General features: G+C 55.4%; 2 protein-coding genes across 6 annotated transcripts in view; one reads left to right on the top strand and one right to left on the bottom strand.

Moving 5' to 3' along the window:
• LONP2 (lon peptidase 2, peroxisomal) overlaps window positions 1–3,765 on the top strand; it is a 44,752-nt gene extending 40,987 nt beyond the window's left edge. The window contains exon 15 of the mRNA XM_079800246.1: window positions 2,755–3,765. Within this exon, the coding sequence (XP_079656372.1) occupies window positions 2,755–2,976 (222 nt within the window). The 3' untranslated portion in view covers window positions 2,977–3,765. The remainder of the gene's footprint in view (window positions 1–2,754) is intronic.
• A 362-nt stretch (window positions 3,766–4,127) lies between these two features.
• SIAH1 (siah E3 ubiquitin protein ligase 1) lies at window positions 4,128–15,506 on the bottom strand. Of its 5 annotated transcripts, XM_079800250.1 has the most exons (3): window positions 14,701–15,016; window positions 7,897–8,054; window positions 4,128–6,037 (listed from the first exon to the last, which is right to left on the bottom strand). In XM_079800250.1, exons 2-3 carry the CDS (start codon window positions 7,985–7,987, stop codon window positions 5,187–5,189), a joined length of 942 nt encoding a protein of 313 aa, XP_079656376.1. In that variant the 5' UTR covers window positions 7,988–8,054; window positions 14,701–15,016; the 3' UTR covers window positions 4,128–5,186. The 5 variants fall into 5 exon arrangements, with proteins under 5 accessions (XP_079656376.1, XP_079656377.1, XP_079656378.1 ...); XM_079800251.1 differs by lacking the exons at window positions 7,897–8,054; window positions 14,701–15,016 and adding an exon at window positions 15,459–15,506; XM_079800252.1 differs by lacking the exons at window positions 7,897–8,054; window positions 14,701–15,016 and adding an exon at window positions 15,223–15,425.
• Window positions 15,507–16,225: the final 719 nt, after the last annotated feature.

Genomic DNA, 16,225 nt, shown 5'->3' with positions numbered 1-16,225 from the left:
ACTTTGTTCTTCTTTCTCAAGATTGCTGTGTCTGTTCAGGGTCTTTTGTGGTTCCACGTACATTTTTGAAATATTTGTTCCAGTTCTGTGAAATACGCCAGAACTGTCTTGACAGGAACTGCATTGAATCTATAGATTGCTTTGGTAGCTGGACATTTTAATGATGTTAAGTCTTCCTATCCATGAACACAGTATATACTTCCACTTGTATCTTCTTCAATTTCCTTGTTCAGTGTCATATTTTGCAAGTAAAAGTCTTACATCCTTGGTTAAATTTATACCTAGGTGCCCTAGCTGGTATGGCTCAGTGGATAGAGTGTCGGCCTGCGGACTGAAAGGGCCCCAGGTTTAATTCTGGTCAAGGGCACATGCCCAGGTTATAGGCTCAATCCCCAGTAGGGGGTGTGCAGGAGGCAGCCAATCAATGATTCTCTCTCATCATTGATGTTTCTTTCTCTCCCTTTCTCTCTGAAATCAATATATATATATATATATATATTTTAATTGTACCTAGGTTTTTTATGCATGTAAATGGAGTTATTTTCTTAGTTTCCCTTTCTCATCGTTCATTACTGGTGGTGTATCTGCTTTCCACAATGGCTGCACCAATCAGCATTCCCGCCAAAGGGGCAGGTGGGTTCCCGTCTCCACATCCTCCCAGCACTTGCTGCTTGTGGATGTACTGATGATCGCCACTGCCAGGTGTGAGGTGTGCCTCGTCGTGGTCATCGGGGGATGGGCATCTCTCTAATGATGAACGCTGTTGAGCTCCTTTTCATGTCTGTTGGCCATCTGTATATCCTCTTTAGAGAAGTCCTTTGCCCATTTTTTAAATTGGATTGTTTGGGTTTTGTTTTTTTGTGAGTTTTTAAATAAATTTTGGATATTAAACCTTATCAGATGTGTCACTGGCAAATATGTTCTTCTATTCTGTGGCTGTTCTTTTTATTGTTTGACTAGAGGCCTGGTGCATGAAAACTCATGCACTGGAGCGGGGGTGCCTCAGCCCGGCCTGCCCCCTCTCACAGTCCAGGAGCCCTCAGGGGCAGGAGGCAATCCGGTGATCAGGGGAAGGTGATGCCCATCACACCTGCTGCTGCCACTGCCGGGGCCGGCTCTGGTTACCTGAGCCTCAGGCCGGGCCCGTGGCTGAGGAGACTGGGCACCGCCATCTTGTGGCTGAGTGCCATCATCTTTGAGGGCAGGGCAGTCAATTAGCATATTTCCTCCTTATTGGCTGTGAGTGCTACCATCTTTGAGGTGTGGGCAGTCAATTAGCATAGTCCCTTATTGGCTGTGGGCAACGCCATCTTTGCAACAATGTGAGGATCAATTAGCATATTCCCTCTTTATTAGATAGGCTGGCTCCTTTGCTGTGCAGAAGCTTCAGTTTGATGGGGTCCCTCCCATTGGAGGTATGTTCCCTCTGTTCCCACTTTGCTGAGCATTGTTGTTTTTATCATAAATGGGTGCTGGGTTTTATGAATGACTTTCCTGCACCTGTTGATATGACCCTGTGATTTTATCCTTCACCTTGTTTTGGAATTAGGATAATGCTAGCTTGGTAAAAGGAACTTGAAGTCTTCCCTCCTCTTGAATATTTTGGAGTAGTTTGAGAAGGATAAGGGCTAGTTCTTCTTGGAAAGTTTGATAAAATTCACCTGTAAAGCCATCTGGTCCAGGGCTTTTCTTTGTTGGGAGCTTTTAATTACTGCTTCACTTTTACTCATTGTAATTTGTCCATTTCAATTCTCTGATGCTTCTGATCCAGTTTGGAGGACGGTGTTTCCAGGAGTGTATCCATTTGTTCCAGATGGTCGGCTGTATTGGTGCATAGTTCATGTTTCCCTGTTCGCTCCTTTGCATTTCTTTGGTGTCAGTTGTCACTTCTTTCATCTCTGGCTTCCTTTGGGCTCTTTCTCGATGAGTCTGTTTGGAGATTTATCTTGTTTATCTCTTCAGAGAACCAGCCATTGGTCTCAGGGGTCTCTCGTGTTGGTTTCCTTTTTTTAATCCATTTTGTTTACTTCCGCTCTTTATCGTTTCCTTTCTTTTACTCACTTTGGGCTGTTTGTTGTTCTTTTTCAGTTCCTCTAAGTGTAGAGTTAAATTGAGATCTTCTTTTTCTCAGTGTAGAGCTGTAATGCTATGACTTCCCTCTGAGGATGGCTTTCCCTGCGTCCCCTAGACCGTGGGTTGTGTTCTCATTTTCATGTTTCACGGTATCTTTTCACTTCTTCCTTGATCTCGTGAACCCATCCATTGCCTAGGAACATGTTCCTTAGCCTCCATGTCTTTGTGTGTTTTTGCTTTTTGTGGACATCTTTTACAGCCACGGAGCCTAGGTCGTGGGGACATTTCCTCCCGGGGGTGGCCCAGCGGTCCTGCACTAACCTGTGTAGCGGGCGTCACCCTGGTGCACAAGTGAGCTCTGCGGGTGGGTGTCTGGTCAACTAGCACAAGGCTTTTTCCAAATCAGCATCATCAGCCCGTCAGTGAGCCGTGCCTGCAGACCTTGACGACAGACAGGAACATGGACAGAAGAAAACTGGAATCTTCCCCCATTAAAAGGATGTACTCTAACACTAATTGAAACCAAGAGAATTCACTGTTTACTAACCTTTCCAGTAGCTTTCCCAGCTCATGTGTGACAGGTGGGAGGTGATCTGGATGTTTAAAGCAGCGGTGAAGGTGCTGGGCCGGGGCTTCCTGCACAGCCGAGAAGGTCACCGCCTGCGTCTCCTTCCTCCACAGGTGGGCGGCATCAAAGACAAAGTGCTGGCCGCGCACAGAGCGGGCCTGAAGCGGGTCATCCTCCCTCAGAGGAACGAGAAGGACCTGGAGGAGATCCCGGGCAACGTGCGCCGCGACCTGAGCTTCGTCACGGCGAGCTGCCTGGATGAAGTCCTTAACGCCGCTTTCGACGGGGGCTTCTCGGTCAAGACCAGACCCGGCCTCTTAAACAGCAAACTATAGGCTCAGAGCGCGTCTTAAGCACTTAGTCCTGAAGCACCGAGGCACTGGCAGGGCTGGCTGTTCACACCCGCGGGTAAGCAAGACATCCCTTCCCCTGTGAGCTGATCAGCAGGCGCGAGCCTCACCGCGGAGCGTGCTGCTCCGGAGATTCTAATAAATAGATAGCATTGACCTCTTCTGTCTTTGGTGATCTCTGTCCCTGGGAAGGTGGAGAGTGGTTCCCATTGTGACCCCAGACAGAGCATCTGCCACCTCAGGACTTGCTAGAAACATCCACTCTCCAGCCCCACCAGAGACCTCCCACCCACACTCAGAAATCTGTTCTGCGAGCCTCGGGTGATTCAGACGCCCAGTCAAGGTCACGAACGACTGGTAGAGACCATGACCTTAGATCCCCGTCGATGCGGAAGGGGCACTGGGCAAAGGTGAGAACACAGCCGGTTAGTCTTTGTGGAAATGAAGTTTCCAGGTTGAGCACTGCTGTGAGGAGGCCCACACGTCCCTACGTAGCGGAGGGAAGCAGCACACACAGCATCACGCAGGCAGAGCAGCCCGTGTTCGCACACGTTAGAAACACGCCGGCCCCGAGTGCCTGGCACCTTACTAAGTCCAGTCCCCACGCTGGTCATCCTGACCCGCCGCCTCCCCCGTCCCGCCTGCCTGTGCCGACTCCCCGTCTGCGGGCTCTCCACTTCTCTCCCGACTCACCCAGGATTAGGACAACCAGGTCAGGCGGGAGCTTCCTGGGCCATAGCTCTCCTTACCCAACGCACCACGCCAGTGTGCTGTGGAGACTAAGAACGCAGTGTGAAATACCGTCCATTCCAAAGGATTATTCCAGCCAGTAATGGGCTTCGGTCCTCTATTCCAAACCGGAGGACAGTATGTCAGGACACCGCAGGTTCCTGGATGAGCACAGGGTCTGCCGGGACGCACTGTGCCCAGCCCTGCGGGTAGATCCCAGGGTTCCGGGAGGCGAGTCGGGACCTGGGGCTCGCTGTGGCCTGTGCTGTACTTTACAATAAAACTCTTGCATTTCAAAACTGCACACTGATTTCTGCTGTAAAGCACAGAATCGGATAAAAAAACAGCTTTGGATTTTAATCAACGTAGAGCTAAAGCAACACAAAGAGTTTTTAATTTGCCAGATATTCTTTTAATGAGAATTATAAAAGAACAAAAACATTTTTTTTGCAAACTGTCTTTTAAACAAATGCTTTACTTTTAATTACAAATACTGTGTGAGATGATGCCTTCTTTTGCAAAACCAATAAATATGAGAGAACAAATTTTAAACATGTGATTTATCCAAGATATTGGGGGGGAGGGACTGATTTATCAATATTTTTTAAAAATCAGTATATCCTACTACCTTTGAAAGAGTAAGTTTGAAGGCGTGACTCAACTGGAAAAAAGAGAGAGAGAGAGACCGACCGACCAACCATCTTGTAGGTGCGTTAAGTAGCTTCCGATCTTCCTTCCGATGTTCCCTCTCCTTTCTGGAACGCGTATCTTCACAAGATGGCTGAATTTAAAGTATTTCTAATGAACTGATTAATGGGGAGAAAAAATATGTATGGAACACATATGTATAAACTTTACCTTAAACAATTATGCATATCAAAAAAACACTAACTTTAAAAAAGGTACAAAAAAAGATGGGAAAAGCTTGAATTACAGAAAAGAAAGTCAAATTTATTTAATGAAAAACTAGAATTAATAAAAATTAGCAAATACACACAAAAATATATACACACACAGCAGCACTATGTATTGACTCAAAAGAGGGGAAGCAGTGGCCCAAGACCACTCAACATGGCTTGTCAGTTAAAGGAGAAAAAAAAAACAAACACACACGCACACGCACCCACACACTCACACCCAGAAACAAAAGTATTTTTCAACAGTACACTCAATCTACAACAAACACAAATTCAGAATTATTTTACAATGCTTCCTTTCTTAATACAAAAGATGCCCGTCTTGGGTGTATATATATATTTTTTCAGTGGTTTACTGTTGACTTACTTTAAATATATTAGTGTTACTACATGCAGCCGTTTCCTGTATTGAACAGCCTTTCCGTTTATTCACCTTCATGGGACTAGCGCCACCTACCGACAGTCTCGGGGGCAGGTGGAGGCGGCCTGTTCTCTGTGAAAGTGAACGCAATGGTTTAAACACTGGCCAGAAAATGTCGGATTGCCACTTCAACACATGGAAATAGTTACATTGATGCCTAAATTGCCATTTTCTGCAAAAAGCTGTGCAATGCTGGTGTCAAAGACTAGACAGTCGCTGTTCATGATGGCTGTTGCAATTCCCTCATGAATAGATCGCGGAGTGGCTTCCCAAGTCAATCGCCGCCTGTGACCATTGAGCTCGAGTCGATAAGCAAAATTCTCCGCCTGCTTGCGCGTTCCTATCAGCTGCACGATCGCGAAGAACTGCTGGTGCCCGTCGTACTTCTCCTGCTTCTCCAAGACCAGCATGAAGTGGAAGCCGAAGCAGGACTGCATCATCACCCAGTCCACAGCCCCGGGCAGGTTGATGTCTGTGGCGAGGAAGACGATGTCCTCCCCCTGCAGGGTGGTGATGGACTTGTGCTGGTGCATCAGGTGGGGCATCACGGCGTCCAGCGAGCCTTGCCACTTGCAGGACGCGCCGGGGCACGGGCAGGAGTAAGGCCGGAACTCACAGAGCTCTTCGTGATCTGCCTTTTCCGTGTGTGGCAGAGTTATTTCACACCCGGAAGAGGCGTATTTACAAGGGAAAAGGACTGAGTTGGCCACTTTCTCCATCGCCAAGTTGCGAATGGATCCCAAGGGCCCCCGGCAGGTTGGACAACACGTGAGCTTTGGGCGACAGTTGCTACAGACAAGATGGCCGCTCTGACACTGAAGAATGGGTGGCAACACATAGTCAAAGCAGACAGGACACTCAAAGAGACTGGCCAGGTCATTGTTGGACGCGGTGGTGCCCGTCAGGGCGGGCACCCTCTGGGACGGTGTGCACTTGGAGGTCCCAGTCGGTAACGCTGTCGCAGTCTGGCGGCTCATTTCTAAAACAGAAACATAAATAAAGTAAAAGGAGGAAGGAGAAAACTCATCATCGTAACTTGTTTCACAAAGTCATGTGTTTCATGCAAAAAAAATTTTTAAAGGTATTTTTATTGATTTCAGAGAGGAAGGGAGAAAAACATCAATAACGAGAATCATTGATCGGCTGCCCCCTGCACGCCCCCTACGAGGGATCGAGCCCTCAACCCAGGCATGTGCCCTTGACCGGAATCGAACCTGAGACCCTTCTGTCCCCAGGCCGATGCTCTATCCCAACTGGCCAGAGCTCATGCAAAATTTACTGTGAGCAAAACAAGGGAAACAAATGGTTAAAAAAAGTAATCACATAAAATATGCGTTTTGATTAGGAGTTATATGCTGGATGAAATCTCTCTTTCATAATGTTCCAGAACACACAGAATTCCCTTTCTTACTAAAAGGGAAAGTGAAATCCACCCTTGGATGCCCTGGTGGAGGGAAGGCTGAAATACAACCTGGACCACAAGCAACTGAGAAACGGAAGTCGCTGAAGTCCCAGAGGAAAGATGAAAGCAGCAGACACACAGCAAGGGGTGGGGGTGTCCCAGGTAAAGAATTCCCTGGGCCCGGCTCACTGCTGCTGAAACAGCACAGCCCAACCGCTGCAGGCAGAGCTGTCACCGGGGACACACGGCCAGCAGTGTGGCGGCACTCGGGCTGAGTGAACGATAAGACAGCACCTTCCCCCGGAATCGACCTGTGTCTTCGGTTCAGCGACAAAACACCAGCCTACTGGCCTGAGAGTGCAGACCATTAACTACATCAGCCATATTTCTACTAGATTAAAATTTAATGCCTCAAAGTTAATGTTGTCTCAATTATAACTGTTATTCTGTTGCAAAGAATTTACCTTTGAAAACAATGCTGCTAATAAAAAAGAAAAGGAAAAAACAATGCTGGCTACCAATGTGACCATGTAAATGCCACTTGGGGTTCTATACTACTCAATTCTACACCTTAACATAGGGGCTGAGGGCGTAAAAAAGAGATCAAGCCCGCTGTCACAAAAATATTCTAAGTTCAAGGAAACGAAAGTGGAGCAGAATCCCGGCAGAGCGCAGCCCTCACGTGGAGTCAGGACAACGGGGTCAGTGCTCTTCGTCTGAGGCCCCAACAGCCAGGGCCCAGCCCCGCAGGAGTGAGTGCAATGGAGGTTCCAGGGCCCACGATGGCCCCACGCCGAGGTCAGCATAAAACAATGGTGGCAGCATGGCCAAGGTGCCCAGTGAGGGCCACATGCCTGCTTCCTGGTCCCCTGTGCGCTGTTCCCTTAAGTGAGTAACGTGACCATTGGAAAGTGGCTCCTTGGGCAAAAGGCTAAGCCACCGAGCCTCTCAATCACTGACCTGAACCCGCTCACCAGGGGGTCAGTCACCTCGGTGTTTTCAACCTGATGTAACCAACAGGAAAGACCCAGTGTAACTGCTGGCCTGGCAGGCAGTGGAACAATAGTTCAGCTTCAAGTTCCAATGGACCTCCTCCTTTCCCAGCGCTGTGGGAGCACAATTTAAACCCTGTGCAAACTGCAGGCAGGCGAATGCCGCCGTGTTTCTTGTGAAGGGAGGCACTGCACTGCATCGCAGCTGCTAGGACCTCCCAGCTCCAAAGGTGGAACCAGCCGCCTCCTCAGCCAGAAAAGCACCCACAGCCGCCTGCGCAGGGCAGCCCGGAGCCGGTGCCTGGGCGCTCCGCGGAGGGCACGGTGTACCCTGAAGGGGGAGCTAGTGAGCTGAGGGTTGCAGCCCGTCCTCCAATCAGAGGCCCGGCTCACCACGGCCCGGTTCGGTTTAAGCAACCCGGTCTCTTAAAGGCCAAGATGTACCTTTTCTCCTCCTTGTCCCAGCGGCTGGCAAGCAGGTGAGCAAGACGCCCCTCCAGGAGTGCAGGCTGGGCGAGGCGCACTTCCCGGGCATGGGAGCCAGGCAGCCAGCCCCCCAGAGGCGGGCAGTGCGGCAGGGCCCTCCTGAGCAGCTTCCGCTCCTGCGCGCGGGGAGGTGGTCAGCAAGCCCCGGGGGGTGCCCCTCCATGTGCTCCCCGCTCCTCAGAGGCGCCCCGCTCCTCAGAGGCGCCGGCGAAGGCTACGGCGGCCGGGAAGGGAGGCCTCTCCTGGCCCACAAGCCGCGGGCTGCACCTCCCCAGCTCAAATTCGCCTGTGTCTCCACGACGCGGGCGCCATCGCGGCGCCGCCCAGCAGCGTCCCCTCCCCAGACCCATGGGCGGGCTCCGGCCTGTCGGGGCAGGGCGGCGGGAGGTGCGCGGCGCGCACCCTGGGAAGGCCGGCCTGGAGGTGGCTGGGGAAGAGCCCTTTAGAGCCGGGGCAGGCCGGGCGCAGCCGGGACAAGGGACAAGCGAGAGCCAGCAGGCGGCCCCGGAGGCTCTGTGGGGCGGGGCCCCGGGGAGGGTGGGGCGCGGTGAGGGGGGGGAGGCCCGCAGGCTCCGCCCCGCCCACCCGGCCCAGGGCGACTCAGGCTCTGCACCGTGCCCCTCCCACCCAGTGGGGCCACCCCTGGACCCCAGGAGTCTCCCCAGCTAGCTTAGGTTCAGGGTGGGATGTGCGGCTGCCACCTGAGCTGCAGGCTGCGGGCACCGTGGCAGGACAACCCCTTCCCCGCCCCCGCGGCGCTCCGGTAAGAGCGAGCTCCCCGCTCCACCCGCAACTACTGCCCTGCCCCGGCGCTGGGCGGTTCCTCAGTTCTAACTCGCTTCTCCATTTACACACACACACACACACACACACACACACACACACACACACACGGCACTGACTCCCACTTCAGCCTCCACGCGGACAGTCCCCTCCCTCCCACCCCGGGAAAGCCGTCCTGAACGGCCTCATTAGCCAGAGCAGCTTGTTTTGTTCTCAGCATTGCCCTCGCCCAGAGCCCGCCTCGGCTGGCATTGCGTCAGCTGCGCGCAGAGCGGCCTGTCATTAGAGCCGCTGGGGCGGGCGGGCGGCCTCCAAACCCGCAGGCGGCCTCGGGCAGGGCCTGGCTGGCACCACCCCTTTCCCAGCAGATCTGTTCCATCGCTGCCACCCTATCAACAGTGTGTTCGCCACCGCAGCCTCCGTACCTAAAGCTCCATCAGGAGAATGTACTTGTAGCTTGCTGACAAATATAAATTATTACCTACATCTTAGCTTCCAATATATGCATTCAGACAGGCCTCAGGTTTCTGAGGGGAGACTGTCAATGCTTTAGGCAGAGAAACTCTTTCCAAACAGAATTAATGCAGAGTCCAAAGGCACAGAACAAGCAAAGGGGGTACTGATTTCTTGAGCAAAGAGTTTCCCTTTTCCCCAAACTTCCAAAGGACCCGCACAGACCCTCCCGCGCATCTGCAAGTCCATCTACGCATAGACTTCTCGGCGAGCGCGTTGGGGCAGTAAGAGCAGAGCGCTCTAGAGTCGCCTACACTTGCATTCAAACTCAGCCATTCCCCCCTCCCCCCCCCGTCCCCCAAACTGTAAAGCTGGGACATTTCCAGCCTCGGGTGGCTTTTGTCTGGATTAAGGAAGGTGGGTAACATGTGTATCAGAGGAGATTCAAGTCCCAAAACAGGTGTTCGACTGAGGCCTCCAAAGCCGGCCTGCCTGGCTCATCACCTCGCTGGAGGCCTAGCCCTGGGGGCCCAGGCTGGCCATGCAGAGGTGCCTTCCGCGTGGACAGGTGACCAAGCGTGTTTGCGAAGATCAGCTGACACTTAACTGGTTCTAGTGCAGTGAGCCGTAAGGACTTTCTCAACCAAGAACGATACTTTTCTACACTGGCTTTACAAAGAGCTTAACTTTTCACAAAACTGCAATCCACTAGACCAGCTTGAGGGGCCAAAGGAAGCAGAAACCCACAACTGCCCAGGCGCGCACTAGTCACCTACCCTTCCCAGAGAATATACCTCCAGCCCAGACTGGGGTGAAGTTTGACAGCTTTCAACCTGCACAAGAACAGTTGCGATTCAGTCCTTTAGTGTTGTCTTCGTGATTTCAGAGCATCTGGCCATTGCTTTGCCATTCCACGTGAGGAGAAGGAGATGGGCTTTTAGTCTCGATTTCATGTGGGAACCTGCTCCTCTTATTAACTGGCTGAGGGAGAATTTCTCTGATTAGTCATCACCGCATGCCTGGCTTCTCTGATACTTACATCATGTTGTGCTCACATCGCCTCCTAGCTCACCAATGCTACAGCAGCAGGCACACCATGCCCTCAGAGAGGGCCACATCCTACCGCCGCCCTGACCCCGAGCATGTGATGTCACAGCGGGCAGCAGGACGTTAGTACTGCTCTTACAACTAAGTTTCACCTGCAGAAATAGGCTGTTGGGACATGCATCGCGAGGCCTCCTGTGGCAAGTCCGAACAGGACCTGCAGGGGAGGCGCAGGCGGGCGTGAGCGATCAGGAAGCCGGCCCCCAGAAATGACCCAGCCAGCTATCTGGGCGGTAGGAGACAGATGGTTTTTAGCTGTATTTCCTTCAAAGGGGACGATAAAGAAGCTGCTTTGTAAGGATGAGTCTGACTGAGAAGTGTGAAAACAAAGTCGGTAAAAACTGCATTCTTAAGCGAGTGGAGAGGTCGGCCCAGACTCGGCCATGACCCCTGAGGAGTTGTTGTTACACTAACCAGGATGCTCTCCTTCCCCCCGCCCGCCCCCACCCGGCGCTCCCTGCAGGAGCTACAGTGCTCTTCCTCCGCGGGCCGAACAGGACCTGCATGCGGCACGGGGCACGCGGCACGGGGCACGGTCCTCTCGCCTTCTGGAGACTTCACGGCCTTTACACCCCTTCTCTGGCTCCACCTCTCCCTTCTTTACCGTGCATTCTACGCTCCGACACCCACACATGCTGTCTCCCATCCGGCCTCTGGCCACACAGAGCTGCCTCCTACCTCCCCACCATTCTGATGTCTCCCAGGTACTCAGCTCCACAAATCAGAACTTCAGGTTTCTGTCTCCGCCCCCTGTCCCACCCCCTTCTAGTCTTTCCTGTCTCGGTCAACAGCACCCAGACCCGCACAGCAGCTCACGCCAGAAACCACTGGATCCCTGGATCCCCTCACCCCCAGACCTAACCCATCGGCGAGTCCCGTTCATTCTGCCTCCAACACACGTGGAGCCCATCCACCTCCCTCCTGGTCCCTGCCACTCCTCCATCCAGGCGCAGGCCACGCCTCCCTGACCTTCCCCAAGCAGCCAGGGCTCCCGAGTTACAAGAGGGTGAGGCTCCTCCTCTAAAACTTTCTCCGGTGGCTTCTCGGTGCCTCCTCACCCCGGCCTCTGCCTCGCTCTCCCCGCCCCCACCCCTCCCCCACTGGCTCCAGCTCTTCTCTGGGCTCGGGGCTCCGTCCCTCCCGCCGCAGGGCCTGCCTGCTCCTTCAGTGGGCTGCGTCACCCCCCACAGCAGGTCCCCTGCCAGCGCCTGGATTCAGCACCGGACTCCTTATGGGACCATCACAATGGTCATCCTGTTCCTGCCCCCGACTAGCGTACGTGTGCTAATATTTAGAGAAATTTAGTAACTTACTCAAGTGGTTTTAGAATGAATTAAGCGCGTTCTTTGCACTGTGCCTTTAGACGCAAAGCAGGCACTGTCCCTGCTTTCAAGGGCTTAAAGTCACAAACTGCTGAGTGACAGAGCCAAGGGCCCTTCCAGGTCCCGGAGGGCTCACTCTCCGGAGCCTCTCTGTCGGGGGACACGGCGGAGGGCCACAGACTTGGTTAACTGCTCTCACGTGGGAACCACGGCGTGGAGAGAGCTGCCCTTACCTGCCCGAGGGGCACGGATGGAGAACAATCACGAGCGAAGGTGCAGGACATGTTCCAGAAACAAAAAGAACCTGGGGGCCAGGCGGGTGAGGTGGAAGAGCATGCGAAGGGCAGTGTGAAGGCATCAGCCATTCGACCAACACCTACTGCGCGCTGCCTGCCTGCACGACAACGCTAACTGGACAGACAAGGTCCCCACAGAGACCGCGGTCTATTGGGGGCGAGGGGCGGGGAGTACAGAAAAACCTCCAGTTCAGGGGACCACGCGGAGAGAGGGCACCCCAGTTGGGGTGGGGGTCCGGAGGAACCGAGTGGGGTCTAGGCCGAGATTGGAGCTGAGCAGGAAGAGGAAACAGGGCACTATGGGCATCTGCATGCACAGGGGGGAATGGCAGGGAAGCAACAGGAGAGCAGCTCAGGGGGCTGTGTCCTTCGTCCGTATGAGAGGACCTCGGAGCGCTATCCCGACACCTTAGTCACCGTGTTCGACAGAGGCCCAAAGCAGGCAGGCCACTCAGAGGCAAAGAGAAGGACTGAGTGTAAAGATGAAAATGGGGGGGGGGGGGGCAACGCCAGATTTGAGATAACCGACAGTAGAAGCAGCGCCCTAATACATAAAAGTGCAATCCTATGTTGCACTTGTCAACTTCATAATATACAATATTGCGAGTGAAGCGGAATGTACAGCACGGACTTGGGTGATAACGTGTGTCAGTGCAGTTACGTCAATTGTAACAAACCACCACTAATACATAAAAGTGGAGGAGCTGAGAGCAGGACGCTGTGAGGGGACGGGGCGCTCGGGAATCTCAGTCCCTTCTTTTTGCTGCGCATCTAAAACTGCTCCTAAAAATGAAGTCATTTAAAGATGACCTACAGGCAAGAGAACGTGTGAGTCCAGAGTTCAACAAGCAACGCGCGCTGAGTGCCCGGCACGCGGACAGGATGGGTCAGAGCGGCAGGCACACCTGCCCTCCTGCACAGATGCCCGTCACTGCACCACGGACACCCCCTCACTCACAGCGCATTACAGAAATAGCTACTGACAGGAACCCATTCAAGAAACATTCTGAAGAGGAAGATTTTATCCCAGGTTTGGTTTTGTTTTTTTGAGAGGGGTGGGGGGGAGCGGTGGGAAGGCTAGGGTTTCATATATTAATTATGCTGTTGTGAGGTCTATATCAAAAATATCCAGAACATTTGACAAGGGGTGTACAGAAAATCCGTAATTAAAAGTCTGTAACAGGTTCTGGAAGAAGGAAAAACCTCCCATCGTTAGAAACTGAGTGCACCCACTGCTTTCCAATGTAAGTGGTCACTCGGCCAGGTTACTAAACTTACTGCGCTGCCTGTTACGTAAGACCTGCTTTCAAAACACTGGAAAGAAAGCCCGATTCTCAATTATGTCATTGCTGCCACAGCTAGACATCCCCTTTGTAATCCAATTAATTTTAGCCTGGTTACAATATTCTTAATGACAGAGAGCAAAGAGTATTGCTCTACAGCAATTTTGTGAGAATTCCCAGATCTTAGAGGCAACCGATATTAAGCTAAACTGAAATAAACTTGTTTCAGAATTGTAGTCTGTGGAATACTTATCCTGAGAAGTTCCACATCTATTCGTTTACTTCAGTAGAAAATATACTAAATGCGGCTAAATCGCGCTGGAAAGGTGCCAGGAGGCGTCACGCAGGCCAAGTCTAGAATAGAAAGAAAATATGTGGCAAAGCAAACTCTGGGGCTGCAACTAACAGTTCCAGGTCACAAAAGTCTTATCTTTAATTTCCAGAACCACCACCACCACACAAAAAAAACAAACTACACCCTTTGTTTAATCCACTTTAAGTCTCAAAACCTACGTGCCCCAGAGTCCTCCTAACAGCTGACCAAACCCTCTCCTCCCCAGCGGAGCCCTCGCCTCCTGGAGGAAACCTGCGGACGCGGACTGGATCCCCAGGCTCTGCTCTTCAGGAATGTCCCACAGGGATGGCGACCCGGACACCTCGCGCCAGGGACGCACTGCTGCGCGGCTCCGGGTCAGTTACCTCCGTCCCCGACCCTGTACGAGCGCTCCAGGCCCTCCTTTTACTCCGTGTGGTTTAAATCCCGGCGCGCAGGGCCCTATCCCACCCCCTTCCCAGAGAAAGTTCAACTCCCACCCTCTCCGCGCACCTGTCAACCTGGCCCTCTCAGCCTCTTCTTTTCATGTCTAACAACAAAAGGCACCAAAAGAAAAACCCGACAACGAGCCGCTTACAGCGTCACTCCACCAATTCCGGCCCGTGCACCCGCGCTTCCCACGGCCCCGCCAGCCGGAGAGCCGCCCAAGTTTAGCAACAGTAGCAGCAGCCCCGCAGCGCGCGTGCACTGCGCGCCCCCCGGGGCCCGGCTCCCAGCCCTCAGCCCCGTCGCATCCCTTTCCCAGCCGGGAGTCCCGGGGGGAGGAGCCGTCCTGACCCATTTCGCAGAGAAGAAGGAGGCAGAGCGAGGTTAAGGTCTCTCGCCCAAGGTCACAAACCGGTGGGGCAGGGTTGGAACCCAAGCGGGCGGTCCGACCACCGAGTGCGCGCTCCCAACACCAAGTGCTCGGCAGAGTTCCCACCCTGGCCAGGCGGGAGGTCGCCGGGCTGGTCCGTGTCCAACAGCCCCGACCGCGCAGCCCGGTCGCCGTCCTACACCCGCGCTCACGGCTGCGGTGACTTTGACACATCGGCTCACGACCGGGTCTTCCCGACTCGCACACCTCGGCTGTCAGCGCGCAGACCCTGCACCTCTCCAGGGGCGGGGACGGGGACACTCGCGCAGCCCCGCGACCCCACATGCCCAAGTCGCAAACCCGGGAGAGTCGGGGAAGGACCCCAAAGTACCCGAGACGCGCGGCAGGGGGACACCGAAGCGCACACGATCAGCAGCCGGAGCCTCCCCGGCGAGCGGCGGGCGCGACCTCCCGCCGACGCCACAAACGAGGGAGGCGGCCGCATTCTCCCCGCGCACAATGCAGGCCAGGCGGGACGCGGGCGGCCGCGCTCAGCTGACCTCCGCCATGTTGGCCGCGCACCCGGACCCTTCGCAACAAAGACCGGCGCCGGGGCCGCCTCCCCCGCCGGGGCCCGCCTCCCGGGCGCGCGGGGCCGACCCGCGGCGAGCAGGCCCTTCCCCGCCCTCCCGGCCGCGCGGGCCCCCTCCCCACCGCCGCCGGCGGGCCCGGGGGCGCGGGGGGCGGGCGGGCGGAGGGAGGGGCGGGGGGCGGCGCTCGGCGGCCGCGGGGCCCGGACAAAGGCGCCGGCCAGGGGCTGCCGCGCCCTCCCGCCGCCGACACGGCCGGGCCCGCCGGGCCTCCTCCCCGAGGGCCCCGCGCGGCTCCTCCCTCCAGGCCGGGCTGCACTTACCTGAGGGCGGAGGGCGCGCCTGGGACCCGGGCCCCGGCTACACGCGCCCCGTCGCCGCCGCCGACCCCGCCGCCGCGGGCAGCCCCCGCCTCCGCGCCGCGCCGACACCCGCCGGACTCGCTGGGCCGCCGCCGCCGCTCGAGAGCGCGCCCCGCAACGGCCGCCCTGGCTCCCCCCTGGCCGCCGCCGCCGCCGCCCGCGCGTCCTCGAGCCCGCCGCGCGCTCCCGCTAAATACCTCTCACTGCGGCGGCCGCCATGGAGGCGCGGCCCCGCGCGGGGCCGGGGGCGGGGCTTCCCGCGCAGGCGCAGGGGGCGCACTGGCGCGCAGGCGCGGGCACTGCGGGGGCGGCCCCGGAGGCAACGGCGGCGGCGACGGCGACGGCGGGCGCTCGTGTTCCACGCTTCGCGCTCCGCAAACGGGAGGATCGACGGCCGCTGCGGGACCCTGGTTTCCTGGCTCGGGAGCTTGGTCCGGGGCCCGAGGGGTCGCGGGGCCGGGAAGGCGACCCAGGCCGCCGCCCCGCCCGCCGCGGTGGCCAGGCTCGCTCAGCGCCTCCCCGGGCCCTGCCCGCGGCCTTTCTGGCGGCCGCCCGGGCACCCCATCCTGAAGGAGGCCAGGCCCAAGCCCCTCCCTTAGGTTCCAGCTGCTCTTCTCTCCCCCCCGCCCCAAAGCGGGGCTCTTTTCAAAGGTTTGTTTCAGCTGAAAAGCAAGCCCCGGTGTTCTCGCCTGGAAGCTACCCGGGACTCCGCTTTCTTCTCTTTCAACAAAAAGCAAAGGGGAATGTCATTCCCGGATCCTGGGCGGCCACCCTCGCTGTGCACACCTGAGCAGCGCCGGCGCCTGACATTTTCAGCCCTGATTAGAGCTCCACGTGAAACCCTCTAGAAACAGTATCCCACGTGGGAACAAACAAAAGTTACTTTTTACATATTAGCACCCGCCCCCGGAACCGGCTCCCCGTCGGTTCAGTCTCCCGCCACTAGGAAGGCGTCCGTGGGCAG

The sequence above is a fragment of the Cnephaeus nilssonii genome (genome assembly GCF_951640355.1).
Source record: "Cnephaeus nilssonii genome assembly, chromosome: 20".
Lineage (NCBI taxonomy): Eukaryota > Metazoa > Chordata > Mammalia > Chiroptera > Vespertilionidae > Cnephaeus > Cnephaeus nilssonii.
This window is presented reverse-complemented; position numbering and strand designations above follow the sequence as displayed.